At 40.4% G+C, this 24,869-nt stretch overlaps 1 protein-coding gene across 1 annotated transcript in view; it reads left to right on the top strand.

Moving 5' to 3' along the window:
- LOC138676326 (TRPM8 channel-associated factor homolog) overlaps positions 1-24,869 on the top strand; it is an 80,814-nt gene that overhangs the window by 53,055 nt on the left and 2,890 nt on the right. The window contains exons 2-7 of the mRNA XM_069765512.1: positions 2,830-3,456; positions 3,586-4,538; positions 6,097-6,191; positions 6,356-6,569; positions 20,511-20,750; positions 20,958-21,292. Of these exons, the coding sequence (XP_069621613.1) occupies positions 2,840-3,456; positions 3,586-4,538; positions 6,097-6,191; positions 6,356-6,569; positions 20,511-20,750; positions 20,958-21,292 (2,454 nt within the window). The 5' untranslated portion in view covers positions 2,830-2,839. The remainder of the gene's footprint in view (positions 1-2,829; positions 3,457-3,585; positions 4,539-6,096; positions 6,192-6,355; positions 6,570-20,510; positions 20,751-20,957; positions 21,293-24,869) is intronic.

The raw sequence follows: 24,869 nt of genomic DNA on the forward strand, positions 1-24,869 counted from the left end.
GGTGAGGTGGAAGCAATGTTCACAGTGTCGCCACTATTTGACTCTGGACAAATTCTAGCATCCTGAGTACAATAGTGTTAACTCTGTAGAGTTTTGCAAACATGATCGTCTCCCTCCTTGTCAAGCCAGGTTCCATATGAAAATAGTCTTCAGTATTAAAAATGGTTAACAAGGTGGGAGCCGATCATGTTATACGTCAAAACTATGGTACACACGGCTGAAAATTTTTTTGTTTTGTCACAGTCCATTTGGGTACTGGTGCTCACATAAATTTTGTGGGACAAACATTACTTTCAATAAAATTGGATTTTACAATTACTATGGAAAAACGGATGGGAGATTTGTTTTGTGAAAACGGAAAGGCACAAGAACTTTATTTACAAACACAACGCATTAGACAATCGGGTGACATTATAAAAATAACCTTACATAGGATGGTTACATGACATGGACTCCACAGTGTTTACATGACATCATAACAACAAGTTGAATTAAACCATTTGATCTTGCCATGAAACACGCCCAACATCGGAAACAAAGTATGCAGCAAATTGGTCCCTCATATGAGCAATCTCCAAAGTTGTCCGCAGAGGATGAGCTTGGTAATCAGGCAATGGATTTGGTATGGGTTCATCGAGTTCCACGTTGACTCTCTCTTTATCAATAATAAAATTGTGTAGAACCACACACGCCTTCACCACCTCATCCACTGTCTCAATTTTCAAATTTATAGCGGATCCTAAGATACGCCATTTGGAGACCAGGATGCCAAAGGCGCACTCCACAGTTCTTCTGGCCCTGGACAGTCTATAATTAAAAATACTTTTTGTGCGGTCCAACCCCCGACTGGAGTACGGTTTAAGTAGGTTGCCACACATTTGAAAAGCCTCATCCCCAACCACAACAAATGGCAGGGCCGGTCCTTCGGTGTTGGGAAGAGGTCGTGGCTGGGGGAAATTAAAATTGTTATCGTACAATCTTCGGCCCATGTCAGACTCCTTAAATGTCCGTGAATCATTTGCACGGCCAAACGCTCCAATGTCCACAGCGAGAAACCTGCAGTCCGCACCTGCAATTGCCATTAGCACGGTGGAAAAGTATTTTTTATAATTAAAAAACAGAGATCCACTTCTTGAAGGCTTGGTAATCCTAATGTGCTTCCCATCCACGGCTCCAATACAGTTAGGGAAAGAACACATTTGTTCGAATTTTTGGGCGTTGGCCTGCCATATTGCTGTTGTAGGGATGGGTAAAAATTCCTCCCGGAGGTTGTCCCACAATGCGCGGCATGTGTCGGCAATAATCCCAGACAGTGTGGAGACTCCAATCCGAAACTGGAAGTGCAGTGATCTCAAGGTCTCTCCGGTAGCCAGGAAACTGACAAGAAGAAAAATAAATAAATGTAATTATTAAATTGTTTTGAAAAAATTTTTCATTCTTAATTACAATCCCCCACCCCACAATACCAAAACACGTTACTTGAAAAAATGGCAAGAACATATAAATCCTTCACATTGCATTACGTACCGTAGAGTCACCAGCAGACGTTCCTCGGGGGAAATCGATTTACGTAGCTGCGTGTCCTGCCTGGAAATGGCTCCTTCCACCAGACGCAGCAGATATCGGAAGCTGGTTTGTGACATCCTGGTGTACTCGAAGTATTTCTCCTGGTTGTCATTTAATTCGCCAAACAGACAATGGTAGGCTCCACGACTCTCTCGGACTTCCGCTATAGGGTGTAGCCAAAAACACCGACGACTCCTTCTCCGTAGTTTGTCTCTTTTCCTCTGTTCATGACAGGCAATAGCATAAGCAATAGCAAGGGCTAATTCCAGCTCAAAATTGAGGTAGATACTCTCCATGGAACGATCCATCTTGATGCTCTATGGTTGGAAATAATCTATGCCGGGGTATATATACCACTATTACATTAATACCCACCCTCATCTACCCATTGGTGGCATTATCGATTGTCTAGACACTAGACCCACCCTCTTCTATTCATTGGTGGTGTTATCTAGTGTCTAGACACTAAATTGTGTGTAAAGATCTAATCAGTGTTTGACAACGCATGCGTCGTAAAACGCTGCGTTTTTTGTAAAAAAGCAACAAAAACGCACCAAAAACGCTGCGTTTTACGACGCATCCGTCCGACGCTTGCGTCAAAAAAGGTGCGTTTTTGCATGCGTTTCCGATGCGTCGTGCGTTGCGTCGGCGACGCTGCGTCGCATGACGCTAATGTGAACGTAGCCATAGAGCTAGCAGATGCTCTATCAGCGCTAGCGTGCTGCCATAACGGCACTTGCATTAACAGCAGCCAGTTAACGTATGTGTTGAACGGGCTGCTATTAACGCAATGTGAACCCGGCCTTACAGTGATCATATTACCAGGGGAACATGAGCTTCTGGACCCTAACTGACCCATATTATCTATGCACTGTAATTAGGAGATTGAATTTGCCTTGACACTGGGGCTATTATACTTGCCCCAGTTACAGAGGAAATCAAATTAAAAAGAAAAGTAGCTAAATGTTGAAGTGCCCTCCAAAGGTCTTTTACGGCCTTATAGTGCCAAGGAGTGTGATATAGATGAAAAAAAATGTGCAAATACACTAAAGAAGGAAAAAATATTGGTTTTAGCCCTGCCCGAGAATGAATAAGAAATTGTGTGTCCAATGTATAAAAATAATTATTATAATAAGGGGACCGCAATTTAAAATGTACCGTATTTTAGTGGTCTTTTATGCATTACAAAAAAATGTTAAAAACAGACATTTCTTTTTTTTTTGTTTTATTTTATTTTCAAAAAGTGCTCATTTTGTGTTACAGAACATAGAAAATGGCTGCTAATGAAGACTACCTCTCTCTGGTCAAAGATATCTGTAGTGTAAATTTCTCTGGGAAAAATGTGCCTTGCAAACTCCTCCTGACTGGTGACGAAGCTTTTCCGGTCATAGCAAGTCCAGAAAAACATGTCCTTATTGCTGCCTCCAAGTATGGGAAGGGTCGGCTTGTGGTCATGAGCCACGAGGCACTCCTGAACCTGCCTCAATTTATGGATTTCCTAAAAAATGCAATATCTTGGCTGAAACCTTCCTCAGAATCGGTAATTGGTGTTGACAAAAGCTTCAACAACTTGGAACAGACAATTTCTGCCTCTGGACACAAGGTTGAAAAGATCTCTGGTCTGAAGAACGATTTGGGAGTTCTCTGTACAAATGGATATAGTGATAATCAGGCACAGGAAATAGTGTCTTTTGTAAAAGAAGGAGGAGGTCTTCTCATTGGAGCTCAAGCCTGGCATTGGTCTTCTAGCCACAAACAAGATAATGTTCTGTGCAATTTTCCTGGAAACAAAATCACTTCTGTGTCTGGGATATATTTTACTGGTCAGTGTGGAGAAAGAGGGAACTTTAATGTGAGTGAAAAAATACCATGGTGCCCATTCTACAAAGAGTAAGTACTATGGATTGTTCTTCACTGTTTATGTTCATTTAAATGTCATTATATAGATCTTTGCCTAATTACTCTAAGTATCACATAACACTATATTATATTCACTTTATTTAATTTTTTTTTGCACAGTGTGACCTTTTCAGCGGATTTAAAGCATCTTACGCAAGGTGTTAGCAGCATGGATATTAGTGGACAGTGTGTCCCCTCTGAACTTTTCCTTCATGGACCTCTGACGTTTCCAATTGGTCTAGCCAGCAATAACCAGTGTTTTTTTGGTGCAGCATATTACGGGAGAGGGCGTATAGTTGTGGGGACACATGAAGGCTATTTATGCAAACCGGAGCTCAAAACCTTCTGGCTCAATGCGATCTCATGGCTGGATAAGGGAAGACATGGAAAAATTGGTGCTATAAAAAAACTGGCTAATTTTGCAAAGGTCCTACAAGCTGAAGGTTTACAATGTGTGGTATCTAATTTGGAGCCTGAGCTCAGTGTGTACTGCTGCACATCATACAGTGATGCTGAGGCAGAAAAAATTCAACAGTTTGTTGCAGAAGGTGGGGGTCTGCTTATTGCTGGCCATGCCTGGTACTGGTCTTACTCTAATCCAAACGTGCTTTCTCAATATCCAGGAAACAAGGTCCTCAATAAGCTTGGAATCAGCATTTTGGGGAGAACAGTTGCTAAGGGCAACTATCAGGTTTTGAATCCTAATGCAGAAGCTACTACTTACCATTTTCCTAGAGCTGTCTCTCAACTGTTAAGTGACTTGAGAAGTGGCGCTCAGTTAACACCATCCCTGAGTGATTGGCTGCCTAAACTCAGACAAGATGTTTCGACATTCATGAGGATGCCAGCCAGCCCTCTTATTTCTTCTCTACAAGAAGAATTGATACATCTGGCACATGGTTGTAGTATCCCAAATGTCAGCAAACAGTGTCCGGCGAAAAGCTGTTCTAAGGAAGCTTTCATGATGTGTCTCGCTCAAGAAGTCAGCTGTCTGGATAAGTTGCAAGATCTAGAATGTGAGAGTGGTATTTGTAAACCCCCTATTGTGGTGCAGATTGATGGCACAAACCCTGGTAAAGTACTTTTCTCATATCTCATCATATATATACTTTTATGTTTGTTTCATATTTAACAATGATTTTTTCTACAGATCATCAAATCATGTATTTCTTTGCCTTAAATAAACGTTATTTCTCTTAAGACTTGTTTACATAGTCAGGGTATTATTTTTCCCCCACCCCCAAAACTAAAGATAAAGGTACATGTACCAATATACGGTATACATCTTTTTCATTTGTCAGGACACTGTTCTTATAGTACTATTTGGAGGAGTTCTGCCTGAAGCATTCTCTCAGGATTGATGCTTTTTTTTCTATAAATATTACACTAACTATCGCAGTGAGAACCATTGGGATTAATTGGAATACAAATTTTCCTTAATGCATGAACTGAGTCTTGTGAAATATGTGAACAAGCACTTAGGCTAGGTTCACAATGCGTTAGGGCAGTCCGCTAAGTGCATAGCGCTACGGACTGCGCTAACGCAATGTCCCAAAAGGGATCGCGTTTGCCGATCCCGCTAGCGCAGATGCCCGATCTGCGCTAGCGAGGAACGGACCGCGAACGCTGCAAGCAGCGTTCGAGGTCCATCACTTAAATGACGGCACATCGCTAGCAATGCGTTCGCCATTACAAACAATGGCGGCGTTAACGGACTACGTTACACCACGTTATGCCGCGGTGTAACGTAGTCCGTTAAACGGGTTCACATAACGTAATGTGAACCTAGCCTTACAGTCCACCACATCACTAGCATTGTAGCATGAAAATGATAATTTAAAAGATAAGACTAAAAGGAAAGGAGTTTTACAGGAATTATTATTTTTGTGCTTGGGTCTAAGAACAAACAGGCAGGTTATTGCTAACAACTAGTGATGAGCGAGTATACTTGTTGCTCGGGTTTTCCCGAGCACGCTTGGGTGATCTCCGAGTATTTTTTAGTGCTCGGAGATTTAGTTTTCATCGCCGAAGCTGAATGATTTACAGCTATTAGCCAGTTTGATTACATGTGGGGATTCCCTAGAAACCAGGCAACCCCCACATGTACTCATAGATCCTTATGATCCTGTTATTAGATGTTAGAGTTCAGTCTGGGCCCGCATAAATTACCATAATTAGGGCCTATGAGGGCACTTTTTTTATTATATATACCCCTTTTGACATGTAGAGCGCCGTGGAATAAATGGCGCTATAATAACAAAATAAAATAATAATCTAATATGTTCATGTGAGTTTGGCGCAATGTATACAGCCTGTAAACAATCCCTATGGCTCATACTTCAGAGCTGTAAACACATTATATGCCTCCGTATGGTGCCTCAATACAGTAACAACACAGTAAGCAAGGCTTCTAGGGAAAAATACTACCATTATTTCAGTGCATCTGAGGCATCATTCATACGGTAGTTTGTCTAGCACAAATGCTATTAGTCTCTTTCACTCTTTTTTAACTTTTAACACTCATATCTATAATACTGAATGGGACCATTCACATATTTGTGATTTTTCACAGAACAACCACCTAAAGTGGGCCCAAAACAACATATTTATAAATGGATATTCTGTCCCCAGGTGCCGATGCCTGGAGAAGTACTGGACTCTACGTACCTCCTCGGAAAACAGTAACTCTTGTGTTTCCTGCCTCAGCTGTGGGTAAAGGTCTAGAGGTAATCTACAGGAATGATTCTGTTTCTGAATACTAATAAGTGTTAGCAAGCTATCCTCTTCTAAAACTGCACCCAAATTCTTAAAATATTCCACTACTTTTTATATTGTAAATGATCCCTTCTCTTCGGTGATAACTGTAGTAAAAGCTTGATATTTATTACAGGTGCAGGTTGGCTGTCAATCAGATAACCTGAGTGGTGCAAATCAGTATTGTCGTGCACCAGTGGTTGTGCGTAGAAAAGCCGTGGTTGATGAGAAGGTTTCTATATCCTGTGTCTGGGGCGGACTTCTGTACATTATTGTCAAAGCCAAGAGTCAACTGGGCAATGTTCCGATTTCAGTTCAAGGAGTAGAACTTGCTCCTATGTTTATAAAAGGTAAGTATAGAATGCCCTAATTTTCTCTATAGGTCTTAAAGTCAACAGAACCACACACAATAAATGGCAGTGCTCTATAGCCAAGTCATATATTCCAGAAACTCTGAATACTACCGTATTCCAGTGAAGGCCATGTTAATAATTTGTCATCAGTGGTGCTGCTCCTTTATCTTACAACCAACATTTTATTTTGCATCTGCCACTTTTTTACGGCCACAGCACAGTTGATCTGCCAAACAAAAACACAATAGTCACATCAAGTAGCCATCAATAATCTAGAAATACAGTACATGCTATTAGTAACCTAGAAATAACTAAACAATTTGCGTTGTGTCCACTTTTGCTTCAAAAGCTTTCATTCCAAATGCTTAGATATGACATTGAGAAGAGTGATTAATGATTTTTCTGAAAGGATCGATGCCGAATTTGCCAGGGAAATTCAATGTGCTGCAAATAGATTTGCGATGAAAGTACTCCAAAACCTCCAATTGTCCTGATTTATTACACTGTATGACTCCTACGACTGTATCCAACCTCATTCAAGCTCTTTAATGAAAGACAGCCTTAGTAATGTCTAAGTCTCCTAAACATATGGTTTCAGGTAAATGTATAGTAATTGGTGGTAACCAACAGCGTGTTTAACCCCTTAAGCCCCGAGGGTAGTTTGCACGTTAATGACCGGGCCAATTTTTACAATTCTGACCACTGTCCCTTTATGAGGTTATAACTCTGGAACGCTTCAACAGATCCCAGTGATTCTGACATTGTTTTCTCGGGACATATTATACTTCATGATAGTGGTAAAAATTCTTTGATAGTACCTGCGTTTGTTTGTGAAAAAAACGGAAATTTGGCGAAAATTATGAAAATTTCGCAATTTTCCAACTTTGAATTTTTATGCAATTAAATCACAGAGATATGTCACACAAAATACTTAATAAGTAACATTTCCCACATGTCTACTTTACATCAGCACAATTTTGGAACCAAAATTTTTTTTTGTTAGGGAGTTATAAGGGTTAAAAGTTGACCAGCAATTTCTCATTTTTACAACACCATTTTTTTTTTAGGGACCACATCTCATTTGAAGTCATTTTGAGGGGTCTATATGATAGAAAATACCCAAGTGTGACACCATTCTAAAAACTGCACCCCTCAAGGTGCTCAAAACTATATTCAAGAAGTTTATTAACCCTTCAGGTGTTTCACAGGAATTTTTGGAATGTTTAAATAAAAATGAACATTTAACTTTTTTTCACAAAAAATTTAATTCAGCTCCAATTTGTTTTATTTTACCAAGGGTAACAGGAGAAAGTGGACCCCAAAAGTTGTTGTACAATTTGTCCTGAGGACACCGATACCCCATATGTGGGGGTAAACCACTTTTTGGGCACATGACAGAGCTCGGAAGCGAAGGAGCGCCATTTGACTTTCCAATGCAAAATTGACTGGAATCGAGATGGGACACCATGTTGCGTTTGGAGAGCCCCTGATGTGCCTAAACATTGAAACCTCCCACAAGTGACACCATTTTGGAAAGTAGACCCCCTAAGGAACTTATCTAGAGGTGTGGTGAGCACTTTGACCCACCAAGTGCTTCACAGAAGTTTATAATGCAGAACCGTAAAAATAAAAAATCATATTTTTTCACAAAAATTATTTTTTCGCCCCCAATTTTTTATTTTCCCAAGGGTAAGAGAAGAAATTGGACCCCAAAAGTTGATGTACAATTTGTCCTGAGTACGCTGATACCTCATATGTGGGGGTAAACCACTGTTTGGGCGAATGGGAGAGCTCGGAAGGGAAGGAGCGCCGTTTGACTTTTCAATGCAAAATTGACAGGAATTGAGATGGGACGCCATGTTGCGTTTGGAGAGCCACTGATGTGCCTAAACATTGAAACCCGAAAAAGGAAGAAAAAAGAATGGACTAAATCAGGCCTGCACAACCATGTAACAAAAATACCAAAACATGTTTATTGAACACCACAAAAAACACTTAAAAACATTTAAAATACAACCGTGTGTAAAACACCCCAGTATATCCTGATAAGTAAACAGCAACCCATATATAATGTATAACATCCGACCATCCTAAATATATAATTACATATGCCAATAGACCTACATATACCGTTCAAGGGAGCAATGTAATATAATATCATATGCAAACCAAGGTACATAGAATATAGAAATCAAATTACATTACCAATCGATGGCAGAGTTAATAATGAGTGAGTAACCAAAAAATGTGACCCAGGTAAGATATGACCTAAGTAAGTAGAGCAAAGCTCCCCTGTGGAAGATCTATAAAGTCGGCATGCCGCCGAATACATGCTCAGCTGGGTCTAAAGTCATGATGGATGCGAACCAGAGGGTCAGAGGATAAAGATACAGCTGCAGAGCCACATGCCATGAATGGCCAGTCAGTGGTCAGGAGGGGGTGTGAAAGCAGAGCCCCACGCGTATCGCCGCCGCAGCGGCTTCTTCAGGGGAAGTGGGGTATGTGGTGTTCAACCCACATATAAATAGGAGCATAAACCTGCTTACATTGCTCCCTTGAACGGTATATGTAGGTCTATTGGCATATGTAATTATATATGTAGGATGGTCGGATGTTATACATTATATATGGGTTGCTGTTTACTTATCAGGATATACTGGGGTGTTTTACACACGGTTGTATTTTAAATGTTTTTAAGTGTTTTTTGTGGTGTTCAATAAACATGTTTTGGTATTTTTGTTACATGGTTGTGCAGGCCTGATTTAGTCCATTCTTTTTTCTTCCTTTTTCGTGCTATATTATAGTGGGCTTGGCCTTGCACCCTTTCCTTTTTCTTTAATTTTAATTACGGCTAGAGTGCACCCTGTGTTTATATTGTACCTAAACATTGAAACCCCCCACAAGTGACACCATTTTGGAAAGTAGACCCCCTAAGGAATTTATCTAGATGTGTTTTGAGCGCTTTGACCCACCAAGGGCTTCACAGAAGTTTATAATGCAGAGCCGTAAAAATAAAACAAAAATTTTTTTTCCCACAAAAATTATTTTTTAGCCCCCAGTTTTGTATTTTCCCGAGGGTAAGAAGAGAAATTCGACCCCAAAAGTTGTTGTCCAATTTGTCCTGAGTGCGCTGATACCCCATATGTGGGGGGGAACCACTGTTTGGCCGCATGGGAGGGCTCGGAAGGGAAGGAGCGCCATTTGGAATGCAGACTTAGATGGAATGGTCTGCAGGTGTCACATTGCGTTTGCAGAGCCCCTAATGTACCTAAACAGTAGAAACCCCCCACAAGTGACACCATATTGGAAACTAGACCCCCCAGGGAACTCATCTAGATGTGTTGTGAGAACTTTGAACCCCCAAGTGTTTCACTACAGTTTATAACGCAGAGCCTTGAAAATAAAAAATCTTTTTTATCCCACAAAAAATAATTTTTAGCCCCAGTTTTGTATTTTCCCAAGGGTAACAGGAGAAATTGGACCCCAAAAGTTGTTGTCCTATTTGTCCTGAGTACGCTGATACCCAATATGTTGGAGTAAACCCCTGTTTGGGCACACGGGAGAGCTCGGAAGGGAAGGAGCACTGTTTTACTTTTTCAACGCAGAATTGGCTGGAATTGAGATCGGACGCCATGTCGCGTTTGGAGAGCCCCTGATGTGCCTAAACAGTGGAAACCCCTCAATTATAACTGAAACCCTAATCCAAACACACCCCTAACCCTAATCCCAACAGTAACCCTAACCACACCCCTAACCCTAATCCCAACCCTATTCCCAACTGTAAATGTAATCTAAACCCTAACCGTAACTTTAGCCCCAACCCTAACCCTAACTTTAGCACCAACCCTAACCCTAACTTTAGCCCCAACCCTAACCCTAACTTTAGCTCCAACCCTAACTGTGGCCCCAACCCTAGCCCTAACCCTAGCCCTAACCCTAGCCCTATCCCTAACCCTATCCCTAACCCTATCCCTAACCCTAGCCCTAACCCTAACCCCAACCCTAGCCCTAGCCCTAACCCTATCCCTAACCCTATCCCTAACCCTAGCCCTAACCCTAGCCCTAACCCTAACCCTAATGGGAAAATGGAAATAAATACATTTTTTTAATTTTTCCCTAACTAAGGGGGTGATGAAGGGGGGTTTGATTTACTTTTATAGCGGGTTTTTTAGCGGATTTTTATGATTGGCAGCTGTCACACACTGAAAGATGCTTTTTATTGCAAAAAATATTTTTTGCGTTACCACATTTTGAGAGCTATAATTTTTCAATATTTTGGTCCACAGAGTCATGTGAGGTCTTGTTTTTTGCGGGACGAGTTGACGTTTCTATTGGTAACATTTTCGGGCACGTGACATTTTTAGATCGCTTTTTATTACGATTTTTGTGAGGCAGAATGACCAAAAACCAGCTATTCATGAATTTCTTTTGGGGGAGGCGTTTATACCGTTCCGCGTTTGGTAAAATTGCTAAAGCAGTTTTATTCTTCGGGTCAGTACGATAACAGCGATACCTCATTTAAATCATTTTTTTATGTTTTGGTGCTTTTATACGATAAAAACTATTTTATGGAAAAAATAATTATTTTTGCATCGCTTTATTCTCAGGACTATAACTTTTTTATTTTTTCGCTGATGATGCTGTATGGCGGCTAGTTTTTTGCGGGACAAGATGACGCTTTCAGCGGTACCATGGTTATTTATATCTGTCTTTTTGATCGATCGCGTGTTATTCCACTTTATGTTCGGCGGTTATGATAATGAAGCGTTGTTTTTTGCCTCGTTTTTTTTTTTTTCTTACGGTGTTTACTGAAGGGGTTAACTAGTGGGTCGGGTCGTTACGGAAACTAAATATGTGTACTTTTATTGTTTTTTTTTATTATTTAGATAAAGAAATGTATTTATGGGAATAATATATATATTTTTTTCATTATTTAGGAATATTTTTATTTTTTTTACACATTTGGAATTTTTTTTTTTAACTTTTTTACTTTGTCCCAGGTGGGGACATCACAGATCAGTGATCTGACAGTGTGCACAGCACTCTGTCAGATCACTGATCTGACATGCAGCGCTGCAGCCTTCACAGTGCCTGCTCTGAGCAGGCTCTGTGAAGCCACCTCCCTCCCTGCAGGACCCGGATGCCGCGGCCATCTTGGATCCGGGTCCAGCAAGGAGGAAGGAGGTAGGAGTCCCTCGCAGCAACGCGATAACATCGCGTTGCTGCGGGGGGCTCAGGGAAGCCCGCAGGGAGCCCCCTCCCTGCGGGAAGCTTCCCTATACCGCCGGCACATCGCGATCATGTTTGATAGCGGTGTGTCAGGGGTTAATGTGCCGGGAGCGGTCCGTGACCGTTCCTGGCACATAGTGCCGGATGTCAGCTGCGATAGGCAGCTGACACCCGGCCGCGATCGGCGGCGCTCCCCCCGTGAGCGCGGCCAATCGCCTATGACGTACTATACCGTCGGTGGGAATTAAAGCCCACCCCACCTCGACGGTATAGTACGTCATATGGGATTAAGGGGTTAATAACACATGTACTGTCAGATTTTTCTATGCTTTTTTAAATTAAAAAAATCTAACCAAAAATGATCCCTTTTGGGGGGCAAATGCATGCCATGCTGATGTCTATACACATGTATGGTGTGTATGGTGTGTTATAAACAGCCCAAGGGCAGCAATGATCATGTAGAAGTTGCTTATCTTCCTCCATCCCATGTTGCATTCTTAGGACCATTTTTTCCAATATAAATATGAGAGGAATGATATCATTGACGTGACAGTTTTCCCTACTGACAAAATTAGTAGCCTCCTCGAAAGGCCTCATTAGGCTCCACACCCTCTCATCAGCTGCCATAGTAAATTTTCAAAGTAACCCAAATTCCAGCTTGCCTACTGTATGATATAGGCTGTCCCTGCTTTACGCTGCTCATACAGTGAATCCAACATATGCAGCATTTAATTCCATATCATTGAAATGTCAGAAATCAGGCAGTTCTCAGTCAGACTAAATGAAGAATGGCTTTGCAGAAATAGAACAGTTGAAATGCCCAGACATGCTTCTGGCCATGTGTATCATCTTTTTCAAGTGATAAAAAATTTTGCACATTCAAATTCAAGTCATGCATCATACACGGATCATGTGTTACTGTGCCCAAATGCAGTGCAGGCACAGTCTTCCTGACATTGTCATTTGCTATGTTGCCCATTTGTAGTTGATAGGGAAACACTTGCTGCTTTGCCCAACTGTACTATTGTTGCCCATGTCTAAAAGAAGTGAGATAGCTTGGCAGTGCTTAGCATTCAAGAACTAAAAGACTGAGAGTGGGGAGTGAATTCAGGGTTCTGACATGTTGCTGTTGGGGACAGGGATATGTCCATTGAGAAGGTTACTAAACTGCACCTGGTGTTGGAACCAGATGTAGTGCCCAACTGTGAAGGTGTCACCAACTATCCTTGCTGAAGACATGCATGCCAATCAACAAATTTAACCAGTGATCTCTCAAAAACATGTATTCTTGGTTAGAATTGCTATTTCACAAGTTGAGCAATTCACTTTTTCAAGCACAATTGTAAGACCAAGGTGCAGGTCACTTTCTATTGTATGAGAGAGCATAGAGTGGACACCACTTTCTGTGAGCCATAATGGCAGCTAGATATCCTCTTTCAAGGCTGATTTCACACCATAATTTCCTAAAAAGGCAATGGAATCTACTGGGCAGATTGAATTTTATATGCTGTTCAAAAACAATAGTTTTTTAAGCAATTCTGATGCATTTTGGAACAGTTTTTTCCTGAAGCGTTATTGTAGGTTTTTGATTTGGAAGTTCCGAGTGTAGAGCTACTTCCATCAGGATCTGTTTTAAAGATATGACATATACAGGTGCTTCTCCCAAAATTAGAACATCAGCAAAAATGTAATTTATTTCAATTCTTCCATTATAATTCTTGTCATTACAGAGTGATCTCTTTCAAGTTTTTATTTCTGTTAATGTCGATGATTATGGCTTACAGCCAATGAAAACCCAAAAGTCATTAGCTCAGTAAATTAGAATAATTAACAAAAACACCTGCAAAGGTGTTTAAAAAGTGCCTTACTCTGTTTCAGTAGGCTCCACAATCATGGGGAAGACTGTTGGCTTGACTGATGTCCAGAAGGCAGTTATTAACACACTCCATAAGGAGGCTAAGCCACAAAAGGTCATTGTTAAAGAAGTTGGCTATTCAAAGAGTGCTGTATCCAAGCACATTAATGGAAAGTTGAGTGGAAGGAAAAAGTGTGCTAGAAAAAGGTGCAAAAGCAACCGGGATAACTGCAGACTTGAAAGGATTGTTAAGAAAAGTCCATTAAAAAAATTTGGGAGAGATTCACAAGCAGTGGACTGCTGCTGGAGTCATTGCTTCAAGAGCCACCACACACAGATGTATCCAGGACATGAGCTACAAGTGTTGCATTCTTTGTATCAAGGCATTCATGACCAATAGACAACGCCAGAAGCATCTTAACTGGGTCAAGGAGAAAAAGAACTGGACTGTTGCTCAGTGGTCCAAGTTGTTGTTTTCAGATGAAAGTAAATGTTGCATTTCATTTGGAAATCAAGGTCCCAGAGTCTGGAGGAAGAATGGAGAGACACACAATCCAAGCTGCTTGAGGTCTAGTGTGAAGTTTCCACAACCAGTGATGGTTTGTGGAGCCATGTCATCTGCTGGTGTAGGTCCAGTGTGTTTTATCAAGACCAAAATTAGCGCAGCCGTCCACCCGGAAATTTTATAGCACTTCATGCTTCCCTCTGCCATCAAGCTTTTTGTTTAATGGAAATTTCATTCTCCAGAAGGACTTGGCACCTGTCCACACTGACAAAAGTATCAATACCTGCTTTAAAAACATCAGTATCACTGTGCTTGATTGGCCAGCCAACTCACCGGACCTTAACCCCGTAGAGAATCTATGGTGCATTGTCAAGAGGATGATGAGAGACACCAGACTCAACAATGCAGATGAGCTGAAGGCTGTTATCAAAGCACCTGGGCTTCCAAAACACCTCAGCCGTGCCACAGGCTGATCGCCTCCATGCCACATGGCATTGATGCAGTAATTGATGCAACCGGAGCCCCGACCAAGTATTGAGTGCATTTACTGAGCATACATTTCAGTAGGCCAACATATCAGATTTTAAAATCATTTTTCATGCTGGTGTTATAAAGTATTCTAATTTACTGAGATAATGAATTTTGGGTTTTCATTGGCTGTAAGCAATAATCATCAACATTAATAGAAATAAATACATTAAATAGATCACTCTGTAATGACTCTAGATAATATATGAGTTTCACTTTTTGTATTGAAGAACTGAAATACTTTAATGTTTTGATATTCTAATTTTGTGAGAAGCACCTGTACTTTCTTATTTTTGACAAAGCATTTTCAAAGTCTAAAATGAAAAAAGTGCTAAAACTCTACATGTGACATGTAAGAAGATTTACATTGATATTTATAAGTAGAGAAATTCAAACAGTTGGTACGCTATATTTGTTACTTGAGCGATCCACACACACAAAATGTTCAAACCACTCTATTAGCACATAGTATAAGTGGCAGGGCCAAGACTACACCACCAGCAACTTGACCAGGTAGCAGTAGACACAGAAGCCAATGACTGGGCACTTGCACTTGTAGTTGTTTCCTGACCACACATTCATGTATGGGTGATGCTGCAACATAGGATGATTATGGCAAGCAGTAGATGATGAAACTGATGATGGTGACACCAACCATATACTACTTTAGAAGTCGCCTGGCAACAAGAAAAACAACCATGATGAGGAGAACAGTCTTCAGACTTGTTTATATTGCTGGTCAGTTTGCTTTTAACATATAAGCAGGTTATGCTGTTTCAAGTGCTGATGTAGACCTGTAGTTCCTAGTCGATTTGTGCTGGGAGATCCATGGTTTATTTTCCTACTGCAGAACCTGCACAGTTCAAAAGATTTGTCATCCAGCAATGTGGAGAAGAATTCCCACACTGGATATGACACAGATTGGATTTGCCACCACCAAGACCATGACCAGAGTTTTCATGCACTCTTGAGTCTTCTCTAACAATAGCAGCTGCAGCATCAGCATCACCCAAGCTGACCACATTCGAAGCAGATCTGTCTCTGGAAGATCTTTTGTCTGGATGTCGGCTCCATACTTTATCATCCTTCTTCTCTGACATCTGCTACAGAGCATCCAAATCTGGTTCCCAGGTCCTGTTAACCATATACAGTGGCTTGCGAAAGTATTCCCCCCCCCCCATTGCCTTGGCATTTTTTGTCTTTAGTTAACTCACAGCCTGGAATTTGTTTTAGGGTTTGCACCAGTTCATGTAAAGAACATGACTGCAACTGTGAACATTTGGTTTTATTTTTATTGTGAAGCAAACAATAGGACAGATTATTTTGTAATACCATGTTCTTTCCATTTGGTGCTAATAGATTTGATGATGCTCTGGGGAATTTGCAGAGATTAGGATATTTTTTATAACCTAACCCTGACTTGTACTTTTCAACAACTTTGTCCCTGACTTGTTTGGAGATCTCCTTGGTCATCATTGTTTGCTTAGTGGTGCCTCTTGCTTAATGGTGTTGCAGCCTCTGTGGCCTTTCAGGAAAGATGTATATATACTGATAGACCATGGGACACTTAGATTGCACACAGGTGGACTTCCTTTCACTAACCATGTGATTTATGGAGGTAATTGTTTGCACCAGAAATTTTTAGGGGTTTCATCACAAAAGGGGTGACTGCATATGCACATGCTAATTTTTAGTTATTTGATCCCATACATTTAATTTATGCCTATATATTTTTCACTTCACCAACTTAGACTAATTAGACTATTACAAAAATATTTAAACGCAGGTTGTAATGTAACAAAATAGGTAAAAAGGGATGTGAATACTTTTGCAAGCCACCATAATCATCATCCCTCAATCAAGTGAGGTGTCTAAGTGTGGGAAATGTCTTGAGTACTTCGACCCCTCCTGATTTCCATCCCTAATTTTGACCATACTGTGAGTACCTTCAGCATCATTACATCCAGTGCCCCTGCTACCATAGCTGACAGTGCCACCACTATTACTACCATCACCAACACAGCTCGGCATTTTAGTCATGTCCTCCATCCTAGTCTCTTCCAAACCAAAATTCTGGATGTTCTCATTCAATGTGTCAAATAGAAGAAGTTATTATCTGGGTGTAAAAGAAGAATTATATTCTTCTACATCTAAAGAGCAGTGGATTTGGGGACAAAGCACTTCACTAGCAGTCAGAGAAGACAGAGATGTCATTTTTTGAATTTAAAGTCCACAATCAAAATGATTACCTGTTATGGTGATTGAGGAGGAGTGATGCACAGGAAATTGACTCAAATTGACAGTGTCAAAAAGAACATCATCTTTCTGGGACTGAGATGAATGGTGTGCCATATAGCCCATAATGTTATCTCCCCACTAATATGCTTCCAGAAGACAAACAAAGATAATTGTGACTTGCATTTGGCAGCACTACAGCCCTAACTGGCAATAGTGGTGCGTTTGCTGTTACTTTTTGTCACATTCGTATTGCCAGATACCATGGTATAGGATTCTTTCTTCTACTTTCTGCCAGTTATTGCAATCACCACTACTTTTTATCATACAGTACAGACCAAAAGTTTGGACACACCTTCTCATTTAAAGATTTTTCTGCATTTTCATGACTATGAAAATTGCAAATTCACACTGAAGGCATCAAAACTATGAATTAACACATGTGGAATTATATACTGAACAAAAAAGTGTGAAACAACTGAAAATATGTTTTATATTCTCGGTTCTTCAAAGTAGCCATCTTTTGCTTTGATGACTGCTTTGCACACTCTTGGCATTCTCTTGATGAGCCTCAAGAGGTAGTCACCGGAAATGGTCTTCCAACAAGAGAGTTCAAGCAGCCCTGATCTCATTGCAGAGCGATTACAAGTTGCTTAAGCAAAGCAGACATAAGTGTCATTACTGTCAACACTATAAGGAGAGCTAATAGAAGGGTTTGTAATGTGGCACAGCTAAATTCAGTGCCACTGCTCACTCCCACATTGACTCATGCAGGAGGTTAGACCAGTAGATCAGAGCTGGCCGTCATTATACAGTACCTCTCTCACACTGAGATCTCTGCTATAAACTATGGTGGTTTCAAAGGGAAAAAAAAACTCCAAGTAAATGTGGCGCTAAGCACCTACGGATTTTTTGAATACATCCACTTCAAGTGAAAAATGTTAAAAAATTCATTTATTTTCTCAAAATAAAAAAAAATAAAATATATTTGTAAAATATTTTTAAAAAAACAGTACAACGCGTTTCGGCTGCTATTTTTACAGTGCAGCCTTCATCATCATCGCGCATGGGTCAATACAACAACAAAAAAATTTCCCTTTTTTTTTTTTTTTTTTGTTTGTATATTTTTTTATATTTTTTTTTTTTTTTGTTTCGTTTTTTTTTTTTTTTTTTAAATGTATTTTATGGGATGAATTGATAGTAATGGTATTGATGAGGTATTGGAGTGAATCATATTTATGACTGTGTATATACCTATATTTTTAATGTTGTGTTTGTTCGGAACAGTGTAATACCATGTATTTAAAAGCTTATTTTGGATAGAATAGAAGTACTAAACTGCTCTTTTATATATATAAGAAAAATGTGTCTCTTTAGAGGCTACCATGTAGTTAGTCATCAGGAAAGGAGAACCTGATCCCGGGTCCCGCCCTGCTAATCCCTTCTAGGAACCCTCATAAATAAGAGAACTTGGAGGTTGTAACATCATTTTATAGTGCTTATTGTATTGTTTGTTCTTTTTGTTTTTTTGCTACCTGATGAAGGCTGCACTGTAAAAATAGCAGCCGAAATGCGTTGTACTGTTTTTTAAAAATATTTTACAAATATATTTTATTTTTTTTTATTTTGAGAAAATAAATGAATTTTTTAACATTTTTCACTTGAAGTGGATGTATTCAAAAAATCCGTAGGTGCTTAGCGCCACATTTACTTGGAGTTTTTTTTCCCTTTGAAATCGCCACCTATGTGGATCTGAAGTAGGATCAACACATAGTTCTCCAAAGTGAGCTGTACACCTTATTGGATTATACAACATACGAAGAAGAGTTGCCTAAAGAATTGATTCCTTGAGAATCTCAACGTGCATTTCTTACCGATAGAAGGTGAGCATAACTACAAATAAAAGAAATGTTTTTAACTTGTTGGTAAAAACGTATTACGCTCAGAGGAAGCGCCGCACTTGTCTCTTTTTTTCCCCTCTTTCCCTAAACCAGGGTATTTCTATAAACTATGGTGGAGCATGTTCTTTCCTTTGAGTGTTGCTGAATGATTATGATTGCTCAACATCATACGGGGAAAAGAAGTATGTGCTGCAAGTGAAGACTCTCACAGCACCCACTTGGACTTAAAAAAAGTTTACTCATTAGGATCCAAATACTTTGCTAATATCTTTGAAAAGGAAAATCAAAATTAATGTTTAATTCTACTATGTCCAGTTCAACATGAAAAATTTAGCTAAAGGTCCACTTTAAGCAAGCAACTATGTCTCCCTCTCTGGCCCTGCCTCACAATATATCAGACACAGTAACTCTTCTATCTCTATCAACTAAATCTGTATTTCCCTTTTTTCCTCACATACTTAACTTCATTACTGTGTTGAACCACAGTATCAGTACAGTTTCTTCAGCATTTTATGACTATTTCTACCTATCTCTATGACTAAGCTGTGATGTATTCTCACTATCCAGATTCACCACAAAATGGCTGTTGCATTTCATGCTTCGGCTTCTGTACATGCTATGATAGTCCCTACTGATTAATTGACTGTACTATCCAATGTAATCTGATAGCTGCAAATATTATGGGAAAGCCTGCCCCATCAAACCTGACGTAATGTGATTACCAAAAATTGCATCAGCCATTGAACAATGTGTAAAATGGCAACTGCCAGTAGAATAATGTAGCAACTCATTCAGGAAGATAGATAACACACTGAAAACTGCAACTTACCTTCCCGATTCCTGTACAGACTAGAGATCCTGACCACGCAGTCTTTAGTGGTTTCTGCACAAGATGAGATAGCGCTAACCACAGACTAGATGATGGTAATTCTGACCTATGGTACTTGAAAGGCCGTTGAGCGCTTTACGTTCCTCCAAAAGAACCAGAAGGCAAAGCAGAGGGAAAATTACCTGCAAAAGAATAAAGTGTGCTGAAATAGAAAGAGATCCCAGAGTGAGTAAAACAAACTATCAAATACAAAATAAAGTATTAAGAACGTACTGTTAGAGAATATGCTGCCTACTTCCTAAAAAGAAACATAAGATAGGTGCAGAGTAAAGAACATAAACAACAAAGAGAGAAACCCTAGCTAGTCTTTCACTAACTGGCTTAAACTATCTCAGTATTGCTGTGCAACCAAATGAGACTATCACCAGCAGGAAATACCAGCAGGGGAAAAGTATATAAAACTGCACTTCAAAGGTAATAGGGCAAACAATTGAGAAAATGAAAACACCTGTTACTCTAAAACGACAGAAGCAAAGATAATAGAAACTAAACAAAATAAGAAAAATTGTATTTGCTGTGGCTCAGTGGTCACAGAAGCTGACCAAAAAGCACAGGTTCAAGTGTTTGAACCTGGACACCTGACACTGCCATTTAAGAGGATTCATGGGAAGTGAAGTAGATATTGTTTGAATTGTGCAAATTCATTGAATTTCTACATAAATACGATTTGATTAGAAGCAATTAGCTCATCTGTAATTGTGATATATTTTATAATTTTTTTTTCTCCTTTAAAACAACGTAACCAAGCAAAGTGCCTGAAAACACAAATATCTTGTAATTCTTAACTTTTCATTAGGTAAGACAACCCAATCATCTTGGGTGCAAGAAATCCGGAACTATCCATCTCCCTGGGCTGAGCTTATTACAGATAGCATTATTCTCACTGTCCCCTCTGATGTGATTCGCTCACTTGAAGATCCAGATGCTTTAATGGCTCAGTGGGATAAGATTATGGAAGCTATAGCTGATCTTGCTGTAATTCCAAAGAAGTTTCCACGTCCAGAAAGATTCGTTACAGATGTGCAAATTTCAAATGGTATGTAGACCATCACGACACTTTATTCATGTCAGTACTTTTGAACAAAATTTCTAAGAGTTAATTTAATAATTGTGTTAATGATAGTTACATAGGTAGAACATGTATATTTTATTATGGCAGAAATAACTAATTTACCGTATTCAGAGTGGTTGTATTGTAGCTATTATTTTTCACATTAACTTTTTTTTTTAATTACTACTACAGGTTGGATGCATGCTGGATACCCAATAATGTGTCATTTGCCAACAGCATCAACTTTAGTAAGCGTTACAAAAATAAATGAAGGTCTGTGGGGGCCGATACATGAGCTTGGTCACAACGAGCAGAGAGGAGTTTGGGAATTCCCTCCTCACACCACAGAAGCCACCTGTAACTTGTGGTCGGTATATGTGCATGAAACAGTTCTCGGAATTCCAAGGAGTAACGCACATCCTGCCCTCAAGCCAGACACCAGGGAAAACAGAATCAAGCAGTATGTGAAGAATGGAGCCAATCTTAAAGAGTGGAGCATGTGGACAGCACTTGAGACTTATCTTCAGGTACTTTTGTAAAACTCATAATTTTAAAAATAATAGTTAACATGGAGAATTCATCATATTGTGCAAGATACTAATAGTCTACTATACCTATATTTTTAATGTAAAGTGTAGCTGTAAAAGAATATTCTATGGGGAGAATTAATAAAGACTGGCATCTGGTATGCTAGACTTGATCCAGAGTCCGATGGAGTAAGATATGCCAAATTCATTAAGAGCTGTCCATGCACCAGCATTAGAAACTGCACTCCAGTCAGATCATAGTGAATTAGGTTAGGTGCTGTAGGCCACTCCCCTTTCTCTAAGCTCCACCCCACATACTTTTAAAAAAGCTGCCAGAGCTAACATAAAAACGCCAAAAGTAGCAAAGTTTTTACACAATTATTTGTTGCGCAAAACTTTTATTTCAACATAGAGCACTGTACTTAAAAAATATTCAAAATATCAATAATTTTTATTGGATTAGCTTAACATATAAAAAAAACAATAGTGATACCACAAACAAACATCACCACCAGAATGAACCAAAGGGCTGTGTCTGGGCCTATTTCTCCACTGTAAATCCTTACCTTGCTGTGGAGGTTGACAGCCTAGAAATAATGCAAATGGTGACCCTGTTCACCGACGGCTATCCCTTCTGACCCCTACCAGGCCCTGAATTTGGAAAGGAAAAAGGGACTTAAATAAGAACCAAGGATTTATCTGTATGCTATATGTAAAAACACACTACTGGATAAAGGGGAATCCTTTGTTTCTTGTGCCCAAGATATTAAGCACAACATAAAAGGTTGATCATCAGAAGGTTAACATCCACTTTACAATAAGAGAGTAATTCCTTTAAAAAAGAACCACACATCATATTACAATGTGCATGTAGTACAAAGCTATTAATATAGCCACACTCACCCTATTAAATCACTAAATTATCCCTGCCTTGGCAGCAGAGTTTGGCACCCTATCATTTGTGCTATTGGCGCCCCCACTCAAAGGTGGATATCCCTTCTGGCCCTAATAGGCCCTAGTATTGGAAGGGAAACCCTAGAATGACCACGTTTGTCAAACAAATAACTACATAAAAGTGCAAGTGCATTTCAAAACGTATTTCTCTAGGGATACTTGGTTAAGGGTAAATCCATTCGGAAGAATTATCAAGTTGTCACGATCCATGTTTGGATCTGTGGCAGATCTGGTTTCCTTCAGATTAAAACCTTTTTTCCTTTCAGGTCATTGGCGGTTAATGCAGTTTTTCCCCGGTGGCCGCTGGTGTAATTGCATTGCAGCTTGTTCTGCTGTTGTGGGTGGTGACCACTCCCACCTTCCTTTAAAAGGTCACCTGGTGCATCAGCTGACTGTTAGTTATACAGGTCCTTTGGATACCAACCTTGCTGGAATAGGAGCTTGCTGAGTGCTGTTGTTATACAGCTGAAAACTTATTCCTTGTGCCTTACTCTGCTGTGCGGTTCATTGCAGCAGAGAAAGCTAAGTGTGGTGTTATTGTTTCATTGTCCCTTTGTTGTTTGTAACTTTCCCAGTGTTGTATTAGTGCAGCGGTGGGACCAGTGCTCTGACCTGCCAGTTCCCTACATAGGGATTAGACCAGGGCAAGTGAGGGACTAGGTATCCTGGTCGGCGACGGGTTGAAAGAACCTGTATAGGGACGGTAGCAACATCAGGGCACAGCCTCAGGAGAGTGCAGGAGGTGCCGATTCCCCATTCCCTACCGACAGGGCCCACCGTTGTTAAAGTGTCCCCGGTGTACCCTTGTGTGTTTCGCCATTTCGTGACATTCCTGCCAGGTCGTGTCACACCAGGACAGTCACATCTTGACACAAGTGGAGATTTACAGTCACCAGTGAAGACCTACAGTGTAATCCCCATGTCCAGGGGTCAAACAGATCTCTGGATATTATGCAAATGTTTCAACCTTTATAAGATTTTCAGTCAGTATAGGATTGCTGCTATACCAGATTAGAATAATTTTTAACTTGCAATTCTGTAAGCCTGTTAGGGTTGGCGGATTGCACAAAATTAAACTATAAAGTGCAATCGCAACCTGGGGTTCACCATGCAGAGATGTTAAACTGCTGTTAGTGTGAACAATGACGGATAAATAACTAGTGAACGTTCCTACTTAAACACACTGAGTTAAACTCGACACAGTGTGAATGGAACGCAAAAAAACAAACCGAAATATAACTCAGAGGTGCACAGGGAAAAGAGTACCTACTCAGCTAACCACTGAGAGGTACAGGGACAGTAAGTACCAGCTCAGCTAATCAACGAGGGGTACAAGGAAGGTTAGTACCAGATCAGCTAACCACTAAGAGGTACACGGAGCCATTTAGCCTCACCAGGAGTGCCCGGAGCCATATGGCCTCACCAACGGACTATAGGAAGTGTGCAATAACCCGTTACCAATACTAAATAACACGTGGGTAGAACTTGATCTGTGGTGCAATACCCTGTTAACTCCACAGGGAAGTATAGCATACACACAGGACAAAACAGATAGCAAAAACTCAGTCAGCAGAACATGCAGCAAACCTCCTCTCCAGAGGAGCCGGAATTCTAATGGCTTGATGCCAGCCCTGAACTCACACAGCCAATCTCCTCTCCAGAGGTGCCGGAGTTCTGTTGGCACTGGGCCAGCCCTGAACACTTGCTGACACAGATCACTGACGTCCCACTGGTAGCTGATACAGTGCAAAACACACCAAAAGCACAGACAGAGCGGTAGCGTATCCACCCACTCACACACCAAACACAAGTGACACTAGCATGACCGCATGCTTCGCTGAAAGCCCTTTATGCCCCAGGCTCCACCCCAAACACTCACACCAAGTCGGACAGGGCATTGTCCATGGGCCAATCCAGAGCTGCACATCACCAGAGCAGAAAGCATACAAGCACCAATGACAAGGCACCACATCATGGAAATGCTCATTAAGATGATTTCTAGACTTAGACTCCAGAGAGTGGGGTTGCCTCTGAATACCACTGGTTACCATAGACTTTAGCTGGAGAGCCAGCAGTAACCACTCGTAAAACTGGAGCCTGAGCAAGATGCTGGGACCAAAATCTGCACTAAGCACCAGACCAGAGCAATAGTGCCTGCAATACATGCCATCCATCAGGAAAGTCCTGGCCTCTAACACCTGTTACTATACCATGTCACAGAAATTGTCAATATATCAATCTTATTACCATATAACTGGACACATTTTCCATTATTACAAAGGTTCATCAGGAGTATTAGATAATGGTAATATAGTATTGAAAAGTTACTTAGCCAACAGATGTCATTGTAAAGTCACATAATGCACATAGATTTTGTGGTAGGGTCAAAGAGGCACAAGGTATGATTCCCTCTGATGATATGCCTGATTTTATATGGTGAGTGTAGGTTTATTATTAGTTTTGTACTATCTGGCATATTATCAGGAGGAATCATTACTTGTGCCTCAATGATCCTATCACGTTATCTATAGGGTGCCAACCTCCGCTGCAAGGTAGGGATTTACTGTGGAGAAACAGGGCCAGGCACAGCCCTTTGGTTCATTCTGGTGACAGTAGTATTATT

Source organism: Ranitomeya imitator, chromosome 4 (genome assembly GCF_032444005.1).
Source record: "Ranitomeya imitator isolate aRanImi1 chromosome 4, aRanImi1.pri, whole genome shotgun sequence".
Taxonomy (NCBI): domain Eukaryota; kingdom Metazoa; phylum Chordata; class Amphibia; order Anura; family Dendrobatidae; genus Ranitomeya; species Ranitomeya imitator.